The sequence below is a fragment of the Balearica regulorum genome, chromosome 1 (assembly GCF_011004875.1).
Source record: "Balearica regulorum gibbericeps isolate bBalReg1 chromosome 1, bBalReg1.pri, whole genome shotgun sequence".
In the NCBI taxonomy this organism is placed as follows: Eukaryota; Metazoa; Chordata; class Aves; order Gruiformes; family Gruidae; genus Balearica; species Balearica regulorum.
The window spans coordinates 44,722,637-44,747,985 of record NC_046184.1 but is presented as its reverse complement, the minus strand read 5'-3'; the positions used below and the strand labels follow the sequence as shown (position 1 = coordinate 44,747,985).

At 40.5% G+C, this 25,349-nt stretch overlaps 1 protein-coding gene across 2 annotated transcripts in view; it reads left to right on the top strand.

Annotated features, from left to right (window-relative positions):
* The window catches only part of LIN7A (lin-7 cell polarity scaffold A), a 53,338-nt gene extending 40,096 nt beyond the window's left edge, over positions 1 to 13,242 (top strand). For both annotated transcript variants that reach the window (XM_075747697.1, XM_075747706.1), the window contains 4 exons: positions 904 to 975; positions 3,357 to 3,566; positions 9,247 to 9,459; positions 11,141 to 13,242. In XM_075747697.1, the coding sequence (XP_075603812.1) occupies positions 904 to 975; positions 3,357 to 3,566; positions 9,247 to 9,459 (495 nt within the window). In that variant the 3' untranslated portion in view covers positions 11,141 to 13,242. The remainder of the gene's footprint in view (positions 1 to 903; positions 976 to 3,356; positions 3,567 to 9,246; positions 9,460 to 11,140) is intronic.
* Positions 13,243 to 25,349: the final 12,107 nt, after the last annotated feature.

Here is a 25,349-nt window from a genome sequence, read left to right as displayed (position 1 = left end):
ATAAAATGTTTAAGGTTTTTGCATTCAACTTTGTCTTTCAAAAAATATTTTCATATGTTGTATATAAATTTTTTTTTAAGTTTGCTTTCAAAATAACTGGCTAGTATCAAGGCATTTTTGATATTTTTCATCTCAGAGTGTGACAAATCTAGAGAACAAAGGCAGTGAGAGAACCTTTTGCTTTCTCCTTACTGAAGATGTTTAAAAGGGAGAGTTAAGGACCAGAGAAAGTTGACCAAGAGTGTATACCAGAAAAGAACAACAAACAGAAAGTTGTACATATTGGCAATGCTAATTTTATGCCATTTAAATTACAATTCCTTTCTAAAGGATTATCTTACCCATTGGCCTCATCTGACCTACCAGACTGCCAACTCTTTTCACCATTCCTAGCTATGGAAACCAGTACTGTGACATTTCTCCAAAATTTAACTTTCACTTCCATTCTGCAGCACCTGTATGCTGAGCAATACATATTTTTTAACATCAGTCTCCTAAATCTTTAGTTTATCGGAAATTTCAGAGGACAAAGAAGCCATTGTTGGAGGCTATGACAAATCAGTTCGGGTCATTTGCATTCAGATCAGTGCCTGGAGACACCAATTTTTGATAACATAGAACCTAACTGTCCTGGTTTTGGGAAATGACATGCCAGTGATGGGAAAGGAATTGTGTTGGAAAATGTGCAGTTAAGTTTGCAAAGTGTCATGAGAAACATAGATTGATGTTCTCTGAAAACCTAAGCATGCACAAGTTTAGCAGACACTTGACTATGTAATTGCATGAGTGCAGCATTAATGAAACATAGTCTTATGAGGGAATGGGACTGTCCTGTCTAGGTTAATATAAAGTCCTTGTTTTACTTCTATAATTAACTTCATTTTATTTTCATGAATATTTTAGGTGTATCAATACATGCATGAAACCATAACTGTTAATGGCTGCCCCGAATTCCGAGCCAGGGCCACTGCAAAGGTAGGATACGTGCAACTGTTGAAATACGTGTTACCAAAGTGACCTAGTAATTGACTGTGCGCGTGTGTGTTTCAGGTATTCGTGTGTACACTGTAAGAAAATTTAGACATCAGTGGCAGCCCAGAGTCTAGAACCAGTGCTACTTCCCAGGTAACAATCATAATGGAAAATTTCAACCTTTATGCTGCTTCTGTAGCTTAAGAAAAGAGAATGATTTTATGGAAATTGATGCTTTTTGAAAAGTTGCTTTGCAAAAGCAAATCTACTGGTTCATTCTGTAGAAGTCTGCCTGCAGCAACCAATATTTTAATAGACTGTTTTCCCATACAGCTCATCCAGAGAGGACACAATGTTTTGGGAGATAGAAACTAAACAGTCAAAACTCCACTTTAACTAGTGGGAACTATAGGTACTGAGCAAGCGGTAAGGATGAACAGTGACAAAAATGGCCTGATCAAGAGACTCCACAGCCAAATGCAAGCCCATTTTTTTTCTGATGCATTACCTGTTTTAATAAAACATATTGTCTCTTTGCCCATGTGGACCTGCCTTTCTCATATCCTTAGACCATGACAGCTACATTACTGCTGCTACTAAAATGATAATTTTCTAAGAGAATTCACACAACCATGAAAGAACCCATTCTGTGTGCCAGTATGAAATATGCTCTGTATTTTCATAATATGCACAAAGATAGATGCTTCCAAACAGAGAGGTCCACCATGGCTTTCTTTTTCCCATTACCATTTTGTACTCAACACTGTCTTCTGGGTGGTATAGCAGGTACTATGCAAAACAGGTAAACCTGCAAAAGCCATAAATCTTTTTTAGAAATATTTCTTTATGGTCCCACTCCTATGAAGTTAGTGACAAAACTCCCTGAAATGTTAATGGAACTAAGATCTTACCATATGTATTTGTGTTAAGAGGCTTTCATTTACAGCTGTATCAGATGATGAAGGTTGGGAGTGTGTTACAAAATTATGTCTACAATATTTTAGAGAAGCAAGCTGGATAGTAGCCAGCAAATAACCTAATATGCACTAAATTGCAGTGTATTTTCCTTACTAAGTAGAACGTTCCATTCTGTAGGCTGTTCTTCTGATTTTCACCTTCTTCTAATTGAAACTTAATGGACAATGTAAATTTGTAAGGTCTATGCTACTTTAAGGAGAAATGTCTATATGAGATCCTGATTTATCTACACTGCAGGTAAAAACATAGAAATTTTGCTGTAGTTAATGGAGAGAAATACAATTAGTGTTTGCCATTCTCATTTCTTATTCATATAGAACAGCAGGGTTACAGAGCAATGTTTCAATATCGCAATATTTCCTGGTTATTTCTGGGCTGTCTGCATTGCATTCTCCTAGTGCATTCATGTCTGATGTAAAATGTATGCATGATGACAAGGTCTGCATGTGCAAAAACATGTAACTGAGAATGATCCATTATTCCACATCATCCACTAGCTTCTATTAAGCATAAGCATTATTAGAATGCTCAAAAAAACATTACCGTAATGCAGAATTGTTTGAGCAATTTGGACTACAAACACACGTTGAAAAGGATAAAAGATTTTCTTAAATGTTCCTTTAATGATTTACTGAGATCTATAAGTAGGAAAATACTTGTAATGACAAATGAAATATAAGATGTAATATTTTTCTGGATGCAAGCTTTACAGTTTGTTACATGGGTTGGTTTTTTTGCCAGAGTAAGATTAACAGTCTGGGATTTTTCTAATTTATTTATAAATCCATTGTCTTAAAATTAAACTTTTAAATAAAGTTTTGATCCAATTATATTGTAAAAACTCATATTCCTGTTCCAGGAGTTATTTAGTTTGTGCGATTTCATGAAGATTATACCTTCAACTTTTTAAAATAAGAATATCCTTTTAGGGTTTTTTCTGTGCCCAAAGAATAAAATAACCAATTCCATACCTCCAAAAGCAGAGCAGACAGCTAACAATTCAATTGATCCACTTTATTTCAACTAGGAATGCAGTAGAGATCACAGTGTCTTATCCCAGAGTAATAAATTTTCTCCCTGTGAAAAGGCAAAGAAGAAATGCGCTAGTGATCATAAGTGTTCACCACCACGCAGTCAGGCTTCCCGGTGCCTACTTCTGGCTCTGCTGCTAACTTTCTGCGTTATCTTTGACAAGTCACCTAAACTCTCTATTCCTCTGCTTATTCCTTTATTTCAAAAGCATTGGCATGGAACTTAGTTTTTTTAAGATGCTTTCAGACGATCAGAAAAAATCAGAGTAAGATACTGACATGTTTTCACAGGAATAGATTTTTCCTGCAAATGAACAACAGAGTGTATGTCAGTGTTCTCCCTACATAGCCAAATCACTTGTCTTTTTCTTCCAGGCAACAGTTGCTGCTTTTGCTGCAAGCGAAGGCCATTCACACCCGCGAGTTGTGGAGCTGCCAAAGACTGATGAAGGCCTGGGCTTTAATGTCATGGGAGGAAAGGAACAGAATTCACCTATTTATATTTCTCGCATCATTCCTGGAGGAGTGGCGGAAAGGCATGGAGGGCTCAAACGGGGCGACCAGCTGCTTTCGGTTAATGGAGTGGTATGTGGAAATTTGATAGAGCTTTCATTTTCATCTGGATTTTCATTTTTCACAGCTGTTCTAATACCGTGATTTAAAATGCAGCCGCATAAAACAAAAAGAATTAGCTCTGTGAGAGACCTTCAGTCTGCATTTGTGGTGCAGTGAGGCAAAGCTGCATCGACAACTTTGTGCTACTACAACTTCTGTTGTAATGAAGGGTGCTTGAAGAGCTTCATTTTAAATCCATACCACATGCTTAATTTCCAGGGAAGCTATGTCTTTCTTAATTGATAATTCTGCAAATTTGTTTTGCAGTAGAAGCGTAATAACAGACTTTGTCGTGCTTACACTCGTAGCCTCTGAGGTGCACAGCCCTTTCCAAGCACAGTGATGCCTCAGTGGCACGCATGTAGTCTTGTGACCTTCAGAGCATTTGAACACATAAATGAAATTTGGTAAGCACATTTGGAGATGATTTGCAATGGAAGGTACATTCCAGATTTGTTTCAGTGACGTGACATTCATCCAGCTATGATATATTTGTCAGAGAAATCAGCTGTACAAATGTACACATACAGGGAGCATGTATTTTCAGTAAAAAGTACATTTTTGACATAGTCGGTTTTCATGTAACTCAATACTTCAGGGTGGAGTGTTTTGCGGTACTTTCACTGTGACTGTCAGTATGGAAGTAAAAATTAAAGGGCTGTTGGAATAGAGAGGAAAAATAAGGCTCCAACTACATGACATGCCTTTCCTTTTGCTTTTTGTTCCCTTTTACAAGGGAATGTAAAGTACTGAAAAGGTAAGCGTACTCATTCATATAACCCTACACTTCTTTTAATGAAAACATAATCCTTTTTCATGCAAAACCTCCATCTAAACCTCGTATTTAAATGCACCAAAGGCATGTAGAAGCAATTCCTGAATCCAGTCATAAATATAGGACTATCCAACTTAAATTTCCTCTTTGTTGCAAGCCCATAAAGAATGAAAAAAATGCTGTTTTCTGTATGCTTTCATGTTGTCATCTGTCTCCCTCAACAATAGCTATTCCCCTTCTCTGAAACAAAATATCAGTGCAACACTTCAGACAGACTTTTTACCATTTCTTCCATCAACCATCATGTTCTCAAAAGAAAAATAATAGGTCTGGAAGCTTGCTTGCCCCAGTACACAGTAAGAAAGAAAAGATAACAGAACAAAAAAAAAAAAAGAAAGCTCACTGAAAAGATCATTTAGTCTCAGGGAAAAAGAAACCAACTGAACATTTAATAAGTAGATTGGCTGAACTTCACCGATTTGAAGTAGATCAAATAGTTTTCTTGTTGTTCATCACTTCTTTCAACAGGTGAATAAAAGGCAGATGAAAAGAGTTTATATTCACTAATTGATGGATGGGTCTTGAACAATCGTTTTACTGTCAGCAGTGTCTAGGCAAGTACCATGGAGGAAAGTGGTGAACCTTCAGATGTCAAGATATATTGAATTTGACTCTGTTGCCACCTGTATTTCATGATACTCTGTTCAAAAAATTTCATGAATGTGCTCTAGAATAAGCTAATGTAGCAAAAAACCACGATACAAAATTCCCAATTGCATGTAGGCACCGCAAAAGTTGATTCAGAGATGCAACAGAAATGTTTTTGTTTTCAGAGTCTAAACAACAGAATTTGAAGTTTGAATTGCTGTTGCATACTTGAAATAATGCCTAAGAGCAACTGTTCATAAAACAATCTTTGGCTGCATTAAGCCCATACAATATAATTCATAAAAAGGCAAAAATTATAGAAGTGGTAATTTGTTTGCAGACAGCTTGAGACAGGAGGGAAAAGGTCTAAATTTAACATTGTTCAGTGGGACTAGTTCACTCTGTGCTTCTCTCAATTTAGCTGGAGAAAAGCAAATAATACACAGTATGTATAATACAACAGACGGCTCAGCAGTGGAACATGAAATGAAAATGAAATATCTGTAACTTGTTTGTGCTCAGAAGTTGGTAGTTATCCAACTTCATAATTATCAACATAAAATTAGATCTGTGTGTTCAGAATCCAGATTCGTTATCCCAGCATGACTGGGATGACTGTTCCTTGAGCTGTTTCACCGGATGTTAAAAAAAGTATTTTCTCATTAGGCTGGGGGTTTTGTTACATAGTTTTGTCCCACACCCCCTAAAAGTAAAGGAAATTGAAAACCGTAAGCCCTGCAGATGGCTCAGCAAAGGCACTTGCAGGTGGCTGTTCATATCTGGCAAAGATTCTGCATTTGTCAGATACCTGGTGTGAGTCAGATAACAGAGATGCAAAATAAGTTTATAATGGCTAATTTCTCACCCAGGCATTTGCTTACAGATAGCTAATAGAAATAGTCTTCTCAGTTTCTCACCTTGTGGGGTATCATCAAGCAGATTCTCTTTTCTGTCTGCAAAAGAGTGGGATTTTTTTCTATTTATGACAAGTCTATGAGCCTAGATACAGTAATGGTTAGTGTTTCCCCACACCATATCTGCAGTTCTTTGAACTGTTCTTGTCTCTAAGGTGTTTTGCATCTCTTTTTTTGATACAATCTGCCAATGCAATAAGGGAAATACAGACGTAAGTATATATAAATATACATAATCAAAAATTACATGTTAAATAAAGATAAAAATTCCAAAACAAATTTATTAAATCCCATGTTTGGTGGGCAGTTCTAAAGTAACATGAGTGTCAGATCCTCGCAATGTCCCCAACCAGTGTAATCAAGTCAGCAAAATCCCTTGTGCGCGTGTGACCGATACCAGCAGGAGTCATTCGCCAGCACAGCCTCAGACATTTGCAGAGGCAAAAGAAATCAAACAGCAAAACAACTTTCTTTGCTGGTAAAAGGTCTTTTCCCTACTCCAAGGGGCTCTTTTATTTAAGTTGTGCAGCTACTGCTAGCACAGGTAAAGCATTTGCAATGCCTTGGAAATATGACTGCAAGCAGCAATGAAGGTGTTAAGAGCAAGTGTAGCAATCATAATAGCAGCTGAAGACTTTAAGACCTGAGTTAGGTACATTGGGAGAGTAGGACTGGTATTAAGCAGCACTCTTTTCCTTTGCCGTTGTTATTTTCCCCTTTGGTTGTGGTTCACAGCTTTAGGCTTAATCTGTATCATTGCTATTCAAATCAATGGGAGTTTTCCATTGACCTGGATAGAAACACTGGCTACAAACTGGAAGAACAAGGCCAGAGGCAAATGTGAAAGGAAACAGGCGATCATGAATTAAATGCAGGTTACTAAGTTGTATGAAGTACACCATTTTGTTATTCCCCTAAAGAACAGATACATCACAATTGCTTATTGGTATCCATTCGAACCATCCAACTCTGAAAGCAGATGAATATTTTAGCTACTTCATGTGGGAGCTTACAATTTTTCTTCATAGCCTGTTCTAAGTCCATACTGTCCCACAGCAAGACTGATCACGAGAGTGTCGTTTTCTCTGAATGCCCATACCACGTCACACTGACCACAATTCACAGACAGAAAATGAAATACAAAACAATGCCAAGTTTTATACAGTTCCTCTTAAGGTACGAAGTGTGTTTACAAAAGCCAGTACCACTGTGTCACAAAGCAATGAGTTATAAAAGATAGCTAGTTACAGTATCTGCTGAATGATCGCTTCTTCTAATATTGAGCAATTATGGGACAGGGAACATGGGGAATAGGTTTTAATTTGTATCTGTGACTTGTTCATTAAAGTAATTTCACAAAACACACTGCGCATCTATAGCTTTATATTTTAGCTCTCTTTGGAGCATTGGATACATCCACTGTTTCTTATGCAACAACAATTTCCTCTTTTTCAAATATTTGTAAGGAAACTCTTTTTTCTTCAAATTACTATTGGGTAGCAGTGCTTGTTCAGCAGATTTGTCCCAATCACAATTTCTAACAAATCTGGACATCACAGATCATGAATTTTCTTGAAGATCTTTGAATCTTTGAACAACCCCTACCAATCTATGAATCTGTGAATCTGTGAATAGGAGACCTACTGGAGGAATTTCATGAACATACAGTTCAAAACGCTAAGTTACTTATTTCTCTCAACAATCAAATATACATTTATTTCAAGGTTTCCTCTTTCTCTGGTAATCACTTCAGCACCTGAAATGACATTCATTATTTCTGTAAGTTTCATTAATATTTTCAAAGCATCTTAACATTTCTGTAGAAACTTCTGTAGAGTCCAGTCAGTTGACCCAGACATGAAATAATTATTTGGATTAATATGTTGAAGAATATTTAACAGGAGACAGGAAGATAAACAGCAAGGTGATAAGCTTGAATTGTGTTTACGTTATTTTCGTAGAAGTGTATTGTGTCCTCTTTTTGAAACCTTTATATCATTATTTCTAGCTCATGGTGTGCCACAGCAGAAGTAATTCTTATTCACTGTTCTTGCACAATGCTACTCAGTCAAATAGGAGAGATGAAAATAGAAAGAATTTTCTTCTGACAGTTGCTATAACGATGCTGTTATTCTTTTAGCATGAATTGAACTTCAAATATTTTGAATGCTGCTGCTTCTCTTTGGAGGCCTATTGGTATAGTTTCATTTTAAATAGCATGGTATACATAAGAGTTTTAAAACACAGCATGTAGTAAAACTTTGATTTATTTTATGTGGGAAGAAAATTGCTTATTTTTTAAATGGTCCAAAATGCATGTGAAGACCTCAGTTGTGCGGTCTTTCTTTTTCTGTGCAGAGATACTTTTGTTTGTTGGAATATGTCCTACAACACATGTGGGCAATCATAAACCATTAGAAAATGTCTCTCTTCTCTTAAAGTGTGAAACAATCCACATGCCTGAAAAGCACTCCGGTCAGTCCACTTCATGGTAGAAATTAAATACTCTTTTCACAGCTGAGTCACCTCCCCCTTTTGGAGATTTACTGTTTCAAACAATGTTAGCATAGAAATCAGAGCTTGAGCCCTTTCGGGCATACTTTTGATTTCACAGCAGATATCATCTTACTGTAAACCATTTTCCAGAAAGGGAGGGAAAATATATATTCCTTCAGCAAGAACTTGCAATGTTTCAGGTGCTAGTGTTTGATTGCTTACAACTAACCAAATAAAGACTAGTTTATTTCCAATAGAGAACCCGTATCACATAAACATTAAACGCGTGAGCAGTGCCATTAACTCTCTGGGAGGCAGGTTGTCCCCGGGAGCAGCAGGCACGCTCCTTCGCCTGCGGCTCAGCCACTGCTTCATCACCGCATGTCGTTCCCTGCGGGATCCAAACGGGGCCAGGGCGTAAGAAAGGAATTGCCATTTCAAACTTGCAATTTCTTCATTTCTTATCAACATTGAAATAGGATTTGGGGGTTTGTATCTGGCAAATTGTTTGGGTTTTTACTGCAGGGTTTGGGGTTTTTTTAACATGATTTTTGTTTGCACGAAGCTTGTTGAGTATTTCCCCTCCTTTTCACACAGATCGAAAATTAGGTTTGTAATGCAACCTAAACCAGATTTGGGTTATTTAAAATACGAAAATGAATACATTCCCAGCAGCGCATAAATCTTACTCAACACTTTCCCTCTGTAAGGTGTAGAAACTTCCTAAAACCCCGATAGCCTTTCTGTATGAAAAAGAGGACAGAGCTCTAGATCAAAGCAGCATTTTTGTTATTAAATCTGTTCTCCCTGCTCCCAGAGCGTGGAAGGAGAGCACCATGAGAAGGCGGTGGAGCTGCTGAAGGCAGCGAAGGACAGCGTCAAGCTGGTGGTACGCTACACTCCCAAGGTACTGGAGGAGATGGAGGCTCGCTTCGAAAAACTGAGAACAGCCCGGCGCCGGCAACAGCAGCAATTGCTCATTCAGCAGCAGCAACAGCAGCAAACTACACAGCAAAACCATATGTCGTAGGTGAGAGGATTCATTGGTCTTCCCTAAAGCCCACTGATGGCACCCCGCCTGGGACAGCAGCTCCCTGGGAGCCAGGGGTCCGTCAGGGCAGTGCCTGGGCCCAGGGCCTGTCCCAGCCCCAGCTGGGAGCAGGGCAGCCTGGGGGGGGGGCACCGGGGCAGCCCCAGCCCTGGGCATCAGGCACCTCCCTAGGGATGGGCCTGGACATGGGCCGCCAGGTGGGCCTGGCTTGGTGGGGCCCATGGCCAGGCGGGGCAGGGCTGTGGGGAGCTGGAGACCGGCCCTGCTGAGGCATTGCTGGGGTGGGGGCTCTGGGGGCTGACATGGGGTCCTGGGCTGTGGGCTGGGTAGGTGAGAGTCTTGGTGGGGGCTGACATGGGGTCCTGGGCCAGTGACAGGGTGGGGGGAGCCCAGGGAGGGCTCAGGGACAGCCAGGGCTGGTAGTGCCCTTGGGGCCCTGGCAAGCACATACTGCCGGGAGGATGCTCAGAGCTCGTTCTTTGGTACATTTGGTCTGTCTCACTAAAAATGCATTTTGAAAATAGGTGCGAGGCCCTGACAAATTTTGGAGCAAATTTCCCACTAATAACCTCGCAATCAATAGCCACTATGCAACTTGGGCTTACCTGCAAGCAAGACTGCATAAGTCTGTTACTTCCTGGGAACATTTTTTAATTAAAAACCAGAGCATTTATAACAAGTAAGAATATGCTACCAGATTTAGACACAGTTTAATGTATTTTCAACTAGTCTGTTACCAGTGTGCAGCAGAACATCAAGATTTGCTTCTGGTTCGTGAAGAAAAGTCTTCCTAGTCCTTTCCCTGCTACAGGGAACCCAAACTTCACTCCGTGGTTCCTCTGCAGGGAACCCACAAGTGCTTACTTCTCACCTCCGCTTTGGTAGGAAGTATATTTCATTCACTCTTGACTGACATTCAATATTATAATAGCTTCTGAGAGGCTCGCAAGTTTCCCAGTGTAGTCAAAACACATGGTATGTGAGGTATATTCTCCATATATTCAGTTTTTCTGAAATTAGTGAGAGTTTGTGACATGAATACGTTTATAGATATGCTCCATTTGCCCAAATGAAATCAAGTAGGAAGCATGTCCCAATGACCTACATCCCAATCCTCCACGTTTCATACCAGGTGTTCCCAGAACAGCGTGTTTGTACCAGTGAGAGTCTACAAGTGACCCAGAAAGTCCCCAGATGGTCAGAAACTGAAGCTCCCGGTGACGGTTTCATCATTATTAATGCTGACACTTACCTCTGTTGATATTTAGGGGAAAACACTCACTTTGTAGACCCCTGTCCCATCCCGTGACCATCAGAATTCCAGCTTTGTTGATGCAAACAAAGGCTCTGAGTGGGAGGTGAATCCCACCTCAGGGCCTCAACTCAGGCAGGACGTATAAACAATAGTATTTCATGAAGTAAGTTTTTGGTTTCTGTGTAAAATAGGACCGTTATAGGAGACGAGCATACAAATGGCACAGTCTCACATGAAGTTTTTCATTTTTTCAGTTACCTAAATCTTTTCATTAGCAATTAAGGTATTTTTACTGATTTTAAATTTTTCTTTAAACTGAAAGGGAAGAAAGGCAGGCAAAGACAGCCAGCAACTTAATTTCTTGATTCCTTGTGCTTGCTCTCAGAAATGTTTCTTTAATTCTAGGTTATTCTCAAGAAAAAAAAAGCCTCGATCCAGAGTTCAGTAATCAAGCAACCAGAGCTGTACTTCAGTATTCCAGCAAAGGGAAACAACTACAGGAACATGAAACAGAATTCATCTGGAGAATGTGCAGTACAAGAATAATGTAGTTAAGACACCTATAGGGAGGGTACCTTCATGATAAGGCTTTTCCGCACACAGCAGTCACAGTTACATAGCATTTCTGTGACTGTATTCCTAATGAGAACAGCATGATAGGTAAACCCTACGAAACAGAGAAGTCCAGGGCTTCCAAATAATTCTGTTTGATCTAATCTTGCACTCCTTACTCAGACAAATTGGCCAGTTGGCTTTCTCTAGTCAGCGAAAGTTTTGTTTTAAGGAGATCAAGATTGGCTGCTTTTGGGGACAGAATCTTTCTCTACAGTTATCTCCAGAAATGAACAACTACATCAGTTCAAAATTTTGCCGCAGACAAACTCATACATCACGCTTCATAGCCACTTTGTACTATATATTGTAGAGCTGTTTTAACCTAACTTCCTGTTTATAATCTTCAATTTTCCCTCTGGAAATAGCAATTTACTATATTTATAAAGTATTCCATTTGTAGAAGCAATTGGCTTTTTACTCTTGGTGTTTCCATATATTTTATTATGCATCAACAGAGTGAGAAAGTTTTAGGTCAATTTTAATTTTATTAGTAGTAAAGTTAGGGAATCCTAGAACTGTATTTTTAAACGTAGGTATTGCTTGTATCTATTATAGTTACTATTCAGAAATCTATAACTGGATATATTATATATTTATTCCATAAAATATATATTGTCTGAATGTACCTGTTAGAGAAGTAGGGTCTTTTCTTAGCATGTATTGCAAATGTAGTAAGCTAATGTTAGCAAAAGACCAAGCTTTGGCAGATATTACTGTGATAGCATAATCTTGGCTTTTCTGTATTTTTTAATTTATTTTCCAGTCTAATGTTAATATATTTTAGAGAGGAGGAAGTGTAAGTTGTTTCTTTTAGACTCGCACATTATCATTTAAATCAATTTGAAGTTAAGAGTTCTGACTTTTTTTTTTAATCAAACCAAATGTGCAAACAAAATATTTAACTAAGTTCTTAAGTTTACATGTCTGCTTTTCCAAAGAAAATAGTCAAAGCTGAAAGGCTATAAATGTCATCTACTTTCTAGAAAATAAGAAAACGGAACTCCCAAATTCTAAAAAATAATCATTTTCAGCATGTTTTCATTAGAAAAGACTGGGGGAGAAAAGGAGCTTAGGGGAGAACCCTACAGTCCTTGCATGTTGAAAACTCCAGCTGATGTCAGTGAAAGTTTAGTAACGTGAGGAATGTAGAAATGGTCTGAACCAGTGTCCTGGTTGTGAACTTGGAACAAAGTCAGAAACAATATTTTAAAGGATGTACTCTCAAACAGAGAGAGGCAAAGCAAAACAGGGGAAATGGGCAGTATCATAGCTTAGGTTAGAAACCAAACGCAGGCTAGCCAATAGTCTTGGCAGTGTTTGATTAGTGTAAGTAGCCATTGAAAGGATTACTGTATTTTTAAAACCAAACAGTATGAATTCATCCAGAGAAGCCTCATTTTATATAGAGAAGTAATTCTATCCAGTGGTCATTGGTGACAATATCAATTACGACAGCGGAGTCTGAGAACTACCAGAGTTAGAGATGAAATATATTGTATTGTGCTCTGCACGGTGTCTTTTTATACTTAATAAAATTGTATGGACCTATTTTAAAACTGTATTCTCAAACAGACACTGCTATTAATATTGACGATATATAAATTGTTATTATGACTGCATATAACTGTTCTGTATCTCATCAGTATGATTTGAATTACACTGATATCTATATTTTCAGAGACCAAGCATTCAGATTTAGTCAGCCCACTGTACTGCATTTTTCCAAACCGCCTCTCCACCTCCTCCCCTCCTCTTCCTCAAAAAATTTAGGTTTGATGGAGTGGAATGTGCTGATTAATAAATTTCAATAATAGAATGTCATTCATATAGAGAAGCATATCAAAGTCATTTTCATATATTATTATTCAATAAATTATTTATACACACTAAAATTAACATTCTAGTCTTTGCCAACATTTAACAATGAGACAAAGAAAAATATAAGTAAAATACAACTGTCAATGATGAATCTGAAGTGGAAGCAGGAAGAAATAACTTTTTAAGGGTCACTTTTCATGCCCCTTACTGATCAATAAAACATATAGCCACTTAATCACAGAATAATCCGTGTCCCTAAACCTATTGTTTGCATTTAGTTGTAGACAGGCTTTTCATTTGTGATTTAAATGTCTTTGATCCTGATGCAGTACGGCACTTCCACACACGTGCACCGCTGAATTAGGACCTAAAAGAAGCTCAGGGAGAGGAACACTTTCCACGCAAAGGTCTGCCGGTACTTGTGCATCATATTTTAACTGATTGGTCTCCTGGCATTTGCTGTTTCACCACACTGAATTGATACTCGTTCAGTCAACTTACTGAGTTTTATTGGTCCCATTTACCCTTAAGGCTCCCTCAAGTTTCTCCGCACTGGCAGCAAACTAAGGTAGGAGATCCAAGAAGTCTTTTCTGTCTCTGTTACAGTAACCAAAGGGGTGCCATGTGATTTTTACAAGCTCTTGCATCGTGTTCACTTATGCGAATGATCCAGGTGTAAGATATTATAACAGAGATTCAGGGTTGGTGGCATTTACTTACTGAAGTTGATGTTTGTGACATCAAATCCGACTGGCACTTTATAGGGGACCGAAGGATTTCATAGCCCTTAATAAAGCGAAAAGCTCACCAGGTTGCATTTTCCTCTTTTCATTCTACAGTGACAAATCATAGATGAAAGGTCAGTGAATGCCCATGAGTGGAATAACTGACATAAAAATCTACCTACAGTTCCCTAGTGAATAATAATGCAGAACTTGTACCTTTTGTATGTGTTTATCATAGCCAAGCTTCCAATCTGACTTAGGCACCTTTGGGAACTCTTGCAGAAGACGCAAAATTATATGCCACATTTGGAGGAGAAGAAACTGTTTATTGAGCTACTAATTTTAGGGATTTTAGAGTTCTAAATCAAAATAAAATCTCATGTACAAACAAGGTTCCTAGAATAAAAAAAATGCTAAATAAGAACGGTGGTTTTGCCTGTTTGAAATAACACAGGGATTTAAGCATAATTTCAGAATTTAAAATAGTTAAAATAGAAGATGTATTTCATTACAGGATGAGAGACTGTTTCAGAAAGTAGCGATTCTTTCTGAATCTTTCTGAAAAGCGGGTAATAAAACTGACAAAACCATCTCCTAATGCAGAACTGTGTCTAGAAGAGCTAAGGGCATCCTTGCCTATGTAAGCAGAGAATTATCAGCAGTAGTACTGTCCCTGCAGAAGCCTTAGCGAGACCATTTCCATATTCAGCATTCACTAAAACAAAACAAGTTTCAAACCCAGAGAGTATTCTGGGACAATTTGTAAGAATGTGCTGCCTGCTGTGATGCATGTCTGATGAGAAATACAGCCCATTAGGCTTGTCCATGAGAAGGTCAGGACAAATTAGGGATGTGTTCAAACAGTCTTGCAAGCAGACCCGCGCTCACCCTGCTTCTCCATGAAGCAAATGCAGTCTTGCACTCTCAACTGGCAAAAAGATTTAGATACGTGTTTGATGGATTCACTGCCTCTACCTTCAGCTGTCTAACAGCAAGAGGCTGAGCTTACGCTGATTGTTTCCTCGGTCAACGGTTAGAGGCATCTCTAGAATGTGATTTATTCCGCCTGCCTCTGACATCTATCTTAAAACAGGGTAAGGCAGCCCATAAAAGGGTTTATAAGCAGAGCCACTGACTAAACAGCCTAAATTACTAGCTGGAAGTAATGTCTTTGGGGTTGCTTCACTCACACACAGCGTCCTAGTAAATAAATAAATAAATGTCCGGCCACCAGTGTTTGAATTCCCTGGTCTAAAACCTCTACTCACATAGCTCAGATGACTAACAGGCCTTACACCTGATCTGTTTTGTAAGGCAGCTCCTGTTGCTACAGCTGTCTGTCCTGAAACATTGTAAGAAATTTAAGAGCTCAGCACAGGTATCATTAGCACAATGCTTTGGTCGTGGGTATACAGGACCAGACTACAACAAGCTTCAGTCTGTGAATGCTGATAGCAGAAGTCTCTACTGTCTACTGCCACCCATAACACTGGGCTAGTGTGTGTGTTGTACAGTAGCTGCAGCCAAAAAGATGAACAATTGCTTTTGACTTTTGGTGACAGATGCACAAAAATGAAAGCCATCAAACTTCCAACATAGGAATTTGTGACACCAGTTACAGCAAAACTTGACCAGTTCTCAAATATAGAAGCCTGCAGCTGCCTGGGGTTAAGTACAAGGATTACAAAAGCAGATGGTCATAGAACCATAGAATGGTTTGGGTTGGAAAGGACATTAAAGACCATCTAGTTCCAACCCCCCTGCCATAGGCAGGGACACCCTTCACTAGACCAGGTTGCCCAAAGCCCCATCCAACCTGGCCTTGAATGCTTCCAGGGAGGGGACATCCACAGCTTGTCTGGGCAACCTGTGCCAGTGCATCACTACCCTCACAGTGAAGAATTTCTTCCTAATATCTAGTCTAAATCTACCTTACTTCAGCTTAAACCCATTACTCCTTGTTCTGTCACTACATGCCCTTGTAACGTCTCCCTCCAGCTTTGCTGCATGCCCCCTTTAGGTACTGGAAGGCTGCTCTAAGGTCACCCCGGAGCCTTCTCTTCTCCAGGCTAAACAACCCCAACTCTCTCAGCCTGTCCTCATAGGAGAGGTGCTCCAGCCCTCTGATCACCTTTGTGGCCCTCCTCTGGACTTGCCCCAACAGCTCCACGTCCTTGTTATGTTGAGGCCCCAGAGCTGGATGCAGTACTCCAGGTGAGGTCTCATGAGAACAGAGCAGAGGGGGAGAATCACCTCCCTCGACCTGCTGGTCATGCTTCTTTTGATGCAGCCCAGGATATCGTTGGCTTTCTGGGCTGCAAGTCCACATTGCTGGCTCATGTTGAGCTTCTCATCAGCCAACACCCCCAAGTCCTTCTCCTCAGTGCTGCTCTTAATCCATTCTCCACCCAGCCTGTAGCTGTGCTTGGGATTGTCCCGATCTATGTGCAGGACCTTGCCCTTCACCTTGTTGAACTTCACGTGGTTCACACAGAGCCACCTCTGAAGCCTGTCAAGGTCCCTCTGGATGGCATCCCTTCTTCCAGTGTGGTGACCACAACACAGCCTGGTGTCATCAGCAAACTTGCTGAGGGTGCGCTCAACCCCACTGTCCATATCTCCAACAAGAGTTCTATGAGGAACAGCCAAAATCCAAGAGAAAAAAAAAAAATCCCACAGGGATTTAATGTCTGATCTGCTTTTAATTTACTTTCTTATAGTTAGTTTCACTCTTATCAACTCATCTCACCAAAAGGGAAGTCTATGATTCACCAATTGCACTTACTTTTATCAAAACCATAAAGAGCTGATAGGGTAGATGAATACCTCTTCCTTTGCTTCCTCCTGCCTTCCTGTCTCCGAGGCTTGGATGGAGCTGGGTTCTGTCTGCAGAAAGGTCGCACCCAAACACATCTCAGTGCTACAGAGAGTTTCCTCATTAGTCAGATTACAGTTCCTCCCCACCTGCAATTGTCAGTATGTTTCCTCAGAGTGGGCATGTTTTTTTAGACCCACAAACTGATGTTTATTTCAAGGAAAACTGGGTGTTAAACCTGAAGCTGTAAATCTTGACCAACCTTTTCATTTTGACATCTCAAACCAGACCAACCATTGCACTTGTAATAATCCAGCCAGGAGCCTGGGATTTGCTTGTAAACTGGTCCAGTTAACAACTGTATCCCAGAAGCCACTTCTCTAAAATTTCCATTGAAATGAAAGAAATGTGAAAGACAAACACAAAGTATAACTATTGAAGTACAGAGAGTAGCCAGTGCGATGCTACAGAAAGGAGATGACACAATTTTTCTCACATGCATGAAAACTTCTCCGGGAATGCAGTATATTATTTTTTCTCTAAACAAGTTGCTTTTCTGTGTTGGGAGGACAAGCCACTTCTCTAATAGCAGGTTTTGGTAATAAGGCAAGATGCCTAGCTAAAATGAGAAACAGCGTGGGAAGAAGCCTGTGTTAAGGATTGCCATGTTAAGGTAGCCATGAACCATTCGGTGGATAAGGGCAAGTCCACTTTGGGTGAGAGTAACTCTCAGAGATACTGCTCCCACTGATCTTCTCTCTCCTATCCCAAGTCTACTCCTATCTAATCCCACCACTTTTTTTCTCCCTTTAACTAGAGCCCAAGTATCACCACAAAGCTTTTCCAACTCCACCACTGCAGTATTCCCCTCCCCTTCCTTCATGTGAGTTTTTGCTTAGCTGCGCAGTGACACTTCTTGACCACATGCAATCTCCTCAGCCAGCTATGGCATTTAGGCTTTGCCAGGTCCACCTCCTGGAGTGCTCTTCTACTTCACTTGCGCTCCGTATCCTTTAGCTGCCCTCTCATGGCCACCACAGTCAGCTGTCTTGCTTCCCTCACACAAAATAATTTAACTACCTGTGAAGAATACAGGAGGGGGGAAAAAAATTGAGGGGGTAGAAAAATGGTAGGCAATTCTTGAAAATTTTTTTGTCAGGGTATATGACGTAGTTTAGCCCCAGCTGGCAGCTGAGCACCACGTGCTGCTCGCTCACCCCTCCCCCGGCGGGATGGGGAGGAGAATGGAAAAACAACAGCAAAGCCTCGAGGGTTGGGGTAAGGGCAGGTTACTGGGATAGCAAGGGAGAGGGAAACAACAACAGCAGCACTAACAATGGAATATTCACAATGGGTGATAACAGAAAGCAATTTACCCACCCGAAGACCGACCGACTGACTGGACGCTCAGCCCTTGCCGGAGCCACGTCGAACCCCCCTTCCCTGACTAGCCCCCTTTTATGGTGAGCATGACGTCACATGGTATGGAATAGCCCCTGGCCAGCTTGGCTCACCTGTCCTGGCTCCTTGTGAAAATTAACTCTATCCTAGCCAGAACCAGGACAGTATGTGCAATGACACTGATACACGCTCCTCGGACTGGCTGAAACAACAGCTCCTTGTCTGGAATTGATGGACATCTAGACCTGCTTGATGCACAGTGAATTCACACACCTGCCATAGTTCAGAGTTACTGTGCACACACTGACTGTGAGTTGCACAGATGAAGAAGACCCAGCATATCTGGCATGCAGGCACGTCTGTCTGGGATTCCAGAGACGGAAATACGGAACCAACCCCTGGCAATATCCTGACAGAGAGTTAGAGCCTTCAGCTATCCAGTCTGGAAATGTTTGTGTTATAAAAAGACATCCAGGAACCAATGGTTTCAAAATTCTATTTAAAATAAGTTTTCAACAATAGGCAACGAGAAGCCTGTTAAGGACCAAACATGCAGAAAACTATTAATTTCTCTAATAATAGCTTCATGCTTCAGGTGCAGAACTGAACATGCCAGCACCACCTTTTGAGCCTCACTTTTGGGCATGTTGTGTTTATCCTGTCTGTAATGTTGACAGAAAGAAGTTAAACTATTTATCATTGGGTCTCAGTGCCCCTGAAGGAAAACATAAATTTGGCATCAATTAACTCAGACTGAAATGTAGGTGCTGACCAGCTCTTTTGTAGCAATATTTGTCTCCGCTCTTCTGTATTGCACCGAATCAACAATTTCAATAATTTGTTCCAAGACGTGTTAGATTTGTTTCCTCTGCATAGATAGCAATTATACAGCTCCATCATGTGAATATATCTAGCTGTCCTTCCCTGTATTTGACTCCGTTCGACTGGGCAGTGGCACTGTACAGCTCTCAGTTGAATAAATACGCTAAGGGGGACGCCTAGTGTAAAACGATGCTCATAGCATCTTTAGCTGCCCGTTCCAGTGTCATTGCTGTGCAGTTCTTTTTCTACTAGTATTAAAAAGCAGATATGCGCAGATGTCGGCAACACCCATTCAGCATATTTCCACACATTTCACAGTGAATGGACAGTTCAAAAAATGCTCCGTTTAACATGTGCAATAATACCACGTGAGCGAATTCTCTGCCTACTCAGAATGGCAAAGAGCAATAGGACAGCAGCAGCAATAAAAGCAATATTCTTACCTGGGTAAGAATTCTATGGTTACTGTAAATATTGCTTAATATGATTAGAGGACTGCACACAGCCAGGGTCTGATAATACTACACCTGCTGCTGCTGAAGATCATACATGTGCTGATGAGAAAAATTACACAAAGCACCATTAGGCAAGTGTATTGCCCGCATTGAAGTAACTGAAACACGAAGCACATGTCTTCGTGCCTTGCTGAAGAGAGCCATGTGAACCAGGTGCAGTAACACTTTGACGCAAGTCATGAATCTCACACTGCAGCAGCTGCTCTGCTTTCAGGGACAATTTGCCAAAGATAGTCAGCCAATTGGGTTTTCCTTGAAGCTGTGATTTTCTCAAAGATGCTAACAGTCTTTACCGCTGCCTGGCACTACCTTCCTCAGAGTGGCACCCAAACACAGTCCCAGATCATTAGATCCAGCTGTATCTATGGGCTAGCTGTAGAGGCATTTTATTTCTCCCCTTCTAGACACTTTATAATTTTTTTCCCTCTTTCTCCCCAAACTCTAACCAAGGGTTTGCTATTTAGCTTAAGTATGCAGGTATTTTAAAGTTTTCCTTTTTTTCAGTAGGGAAAACGAACTAGGATCTATAGTTTGTATGCCACAGTTTATCTTCTCAGGCAGCTTCCTCTCTGAAAGAGTTGGAAGAAGGCAATATCCAAGGAGCACCAGCTTGACAGGCAGCCTCAGAAAACTGCCACCAGTGTTTGAAAGAGAAAAGGACATCGCCAGAGGAGGGCAGCCAGGACGATAAAAGGGTCCTACCTTTGGCAAGCTCCAGTGGTAAAGTCCCAACCTTCACTTTTTTTTTTCCATGAAATACAAGGTGCAAAGACAGCACCTGGGAGGGAGGCAAGGGCCTCCTGAACAGATCTCCTGTTCAGTCTTCATGTTCTGAGTATGGGGCTTAACAGCAGCCTAAATTCTCCAGTTCTGTTAGAAAGCCACTTCCTCTGATAAGGGTTACAATCTTGGACAAAGAGGGGTAAAGCAAGGCCTGTGCTCATCCTGGAATTGGCCGGTGTGACTACAGAACTGTTTGCCAAATTTAAAGTCAAACAACTTTAAGGCTAAGTGAGGCCAAAACCATATTTTGACAAAAAGTATGTCGATTGCCTGAAAGCCTCAAATATTAATCTGCTGTCATCTGTAAACAAGTCTTCCACTGAGGCTGGTGTGGCCGAGACTGGTTTCTTCCCTGTGTCCCTGGCTAAGTCTAGGACGATTAGCTTAAATCTGAATGGAGCAAGGATGTGACAAATAAGTCTGGCTCAAATGCAAGTGCAAGTGATTTTCATGAGATACTGAAGACTTTCCAACCAGATTCTTTGCTGAACTAATGAACCCTTGGCAGCTATCTGCATCACAATTAGTACACCTCTGAAGCACGATTTAGAAGCAGTCATCTTGCCTTTAGTAAATTATTCAGCTCAGCTACTCAGGAGTAATACCGATCTGGCTTACTAAGGAGATGAGTGCAATCTTAAAGCAAATTTGCTCTGCAAGCCAAGAGTCAAAGAATGACAATCTTCAAAGCTGGGGAAAAAATAGGAAGGAAAAAAAAGAATACTTCCAAATGTCAAATCAGATGAAGATTTGACAGATTTCTCTGTGCTGTAAAAGTAACTGTTGAAGTGGCTGAAGTGACTCAGGAGTCAGTCAGAACACCTGCCGTTATTTTTTTCAGAAGCCAGTGTTGGTGAAGGTGCGATTAATTGCAGCTAACCTCTCTAAAATAGAGGTTTCTGTTTTAAGCCAAACTTGAGCCTCTGCAGTTAATGGAGGGAACAATTATCTCCGAGGGATGATTCACCTCATCTGTGTAAGGGTTACTGACACAATGTAATACTTTTTTTTCGCCAATGAAGACAGCAGAAGAATTTTCTAATCATCCTCCTCCATCCCTCTCCCCTCTGCATTGCAAGTCTTTATTCCCACCACAGCTTTAACAGGTTTCTGCGTGCAGCATGAAACCTTTCTCTCACCTTCCCCGTTGAAAATACTGTGGTTTCTTGGTTTGTGTGTAGAAACATCCTATTCCCAACCTGCCACTGCAGAAACTACATTGGGTAATTGCATCTCTCCCATCTCTGAATATTGTTAATAGGAAATGACTCTTTTTCTTCATTCACTGCAGAGGGAACCTGGATGAATAGATCAAACAGGAAGCCTAAACTTTTGATGCTACTAATGCAATCTGGCTGATGAGCACAAAAACATTTATCACTGGGGCAGTAACTGCCGAAGATTAGTGCACAGAAGCCAATCAAACTCTCTGGCTGCATGAAGTGAATGGGCAATAACTGAGACAAAGACCTATGTCTGTATGTTGTCTGTAACATGCAGGTGTTATTGAATCAACAACTGCTATGGATGTAATTCTAGGAACTTGCATGCTACCTGGCTATAAGACCATCTGGTGATACATCTTTCATTGGTTTCAGGAGAACAGAATATTAAAGATCAGAGGGACCACACCAGTTGAAACCAGAGCTAGGAGCTTTGTGATCCACCTCCGAAGAGCAGAAGATGGGGCAAGCATTGCAGTGAGCTCCCCTGTAGCTCTCTTTCAGCTTCCAGAAATGTGGAGCTTCCTTAGAAGCTTCTTGAACCAAAAACATGTGTCCTTGTATTTAGTAGCCCTTGATGAATTTTTCTAGGGGCTTTTTGAAGCCAGTGTATTCAGCAACCACCTATCCTGCCACAAAGTTTCACAATTCACTTACACACAGTGTGAAGAACCATTTCCTTTTGTTTTGAACCAACTTTTTTTTTCTTTTTGTTAATTTGGTACCCTATGGTTGCTCTGCTGGGACAGACATTAAACAATCATTCTCCCTCTGCCTTCCCATGCCACTCATGGGCCTTTATTATGCCCTTTCATCCAGGTCATTTAATATAGAACTGCATCTTCCTTGAGTCATCAGTCCTCCAATGTTGGATAAATGGTAAGAATTAAAAATAAAGCACAAGTCCGAGGTTACTCTACAACCTACATTCCTTGTAGAGAAGCCATTTGGGAATCTTTGATTACATTTGTTACCTTGCCATGAAACATTTCCCATGCCGGTACTAAAGTCTTCTGATGGGAATACTAGAGGTGCCCATATAGTCTGAGGGCACACTGAGATTTGTATAATAGCATAGTGATATTTTCTGATTGCTCATTATCTCTTTCTCCACAATACCAAATACCATTTATTATATGAATCTCAGATCTCTTCCCTGAGTAGCAATTGGTAAGACAATCCATGATTTTACATGTGAAGTTAGCAGCGTTTTTTCTCCATGTGCATCATTTTACATTTACCAAAACTGACTTTCATCTGCCATTATAACAGCCAGTCACTGAGTTCCATGAAGTCCTTCTGCAGCTCTTAAAGACAGTCCTGATTTATTATTTATTATCCTGATTTATTAACATCATCAAACTTTTTCTCCTTGGTAGTCACATCTTTTTTCCATGAATACGTTATACAGTGCAGATCCCTGCAGGACTTCACTAGTGACTCCACTGTGAAAACTAACCTTTTACTTCTGTTAGCTCTAGAGTTTTGTTGGAATGGATGGTGCTTCAATTTCTGATTGCAGTAGAATTTGAGGGGTTTATATAAAAAGATTGTGGGCTTTTATTTTACTTCTTCCCTCCTTCAGGTAGGTTACACATCCCTTCTCAAATTTGAGAGCTGCTGGCAGAGGGGGTTCAGGTGATCCACTCAAGGCTGTTGCTACTTATACCTCGCAAAACTGAGTTTCGTCTGGACGTGCATAAGATGGTGCTTGGAGGTAGGCATGGGGACTTTAGGTATTGCCAAGGTTAGGCAAGGGCTGAAGCGAGTTTTGAGAATCAACGTTGCAGATTCTCATACTTTGGTATTTAAATCCCATTTTATCTACCTGCACCTTTTGTGGTTCTCAACCTGTGGCTTAGTTAAATACATAATTTATTAAAGCAGAGAGTCCAGACAGACCACTTCTGAAAACAGAGGTCAGGCTCATGAATTATGTTATAGATGCTTTTTAAGATAAGTGCAGTACTGTGGCATTTGTAGAGCATGGGGGAAAAAAAGCAGAGTGCAGGTAACAAAATAGTACTGGTCACTCTGGCAGCCAGAGATCTCAAAGCACTGAGACTGCATGTCATGTACTGAACCGCTGTTCTAACAACTGCGAAAGTTTTATGGGCTTTTTAGGGCTTACTCAGCTATATACATATAAAGAAGAACAACAACAGAACACAAAAAAAAAAAAAAAGGTGGAGGAAAAAGTGATGTAAGAGCTTCCAGAGGCATTGAGGCTTGGCCAAAGATCTGAACACACCAGGACATCGCAGGACACTGAACATCTCTGAATTTTGTGTAGGGAGTGGCTGGTACCCACCAACATGGTAATTCCTGCCTTGCTCTGCTTCAAGTGGGAGGTTGGACTTAAGTTTCCAATTCCTAAACAATATATTCATTGTTTAATATCAAATTAATTTCATATTTTCCCTATTTCTGTTTTCTAAGAAGCTGGAAAAAATACTTTCTTTGCTCATTTGCCAGGCAGAGCAATTTTTGTCTCTAACCTTAGCAGCGGACATGACAGCCTCAGAGAGGATCTGTCCCTCCCTGCCACTGCTGTCCTCCTCCTTTTTAGGAAGGCTCTCCGCCTGCGACTGAGTCACCTTATAGTTTCCCAGAGTATATGAAAAGGAAGATTTATTTTTAAAAAAGGCAAACCATGTAGTAAACACAATAGCTCCCTGTATTTTACAGACATTTTGTTTTGTGTAATGAGTATTTCCCTTTTTTTTTTTATTTGCAAAGCAACACTAACAACAAAACCCCAACAAGCAGAGTTCAGTCTTACAAAGAGACTAAGAGACACATATGGCCAAAAAAACAAAGACATTATTTCATTAAAACTTGAGCAAAACATATGTTTATATTGCTAAAAAAAGATTTAATTTACTTTAACTGCTTGCCTGATGCCTTCTAACAATTGCTCTGAGAAGAACTAATAGGAATGACGAAAAAAATGCAACCCCTTGTCCTGGTTTCAGCTGGGATATAGAGTTAATTTTCTTCCTAGTAGCGGGTATAGTGCTGTGTTTTGGATTTAGGATGAGAATAATGTTGATAACACACTGATGTTTCGGTTGTTGCTAGGCAATGTTTACACCGAGTCAAGGACTTTTCAGCTTCTCACACTGTCCCACCAGTGAGGAGGCTGGGCGTACAGAAGAGGCTGGGATGGGGCACGGCCAGGACAGCTGACCCAAACTGGCCAAAGGGATATTCCATATCCTATGATGTCATGCTCAGTATATAACTGAGGGAAAGCTGTTTAGGGGCTGAGCCGCAGCTCAGGAACTAGCTGGGCATTGGTGGTCTGCAGGTGGTGAGCAATTGTGCTGGTGCATCACTTGTTTTGTATCTTTTATCATTATTATTGTTATTATTGTTATTATTATCATCACCAACATCTTTGGTGGTTGTTGTTGATGATGTTGTTGTTGTTATTATTATTATTATTATCATCATCATCATCACCCTTTTCTGTCCTGTTAAACTGTCTTTATCTCAACCCACGAGTTTTGCCTTTTTTTTTTCTGATTCTCTCCCCCATCCCGCTGCAGGGTGGGGAGTGAGCGAAGGGCTGTGTGGTTGTTTTAGCTGCCGGCCGAGTTAAACCACAACCTCACCACATTTACCACGTAAGACCATAACTCACTGTTAGCAACCTGCTACAGTGCCAGGTGGCTCCTCAGCCCGGCAGGCATGTTATTTCCCAGTATGCTCTGCTTGCTGCACGCACGCGCTTTCTTACTGCTCATATATATGTGCTGCCCTGTACGGCTGCCGTGTCCACACAATGTTTAATCCTCCCTTCTGTCCCGTGTACTTGTCCTGAGGCCAAACACTGCCTGTTTTCCTGTAGAGCTGCAGTCCTTCTATATCTTTAAGATAATGAATTTGTGATCC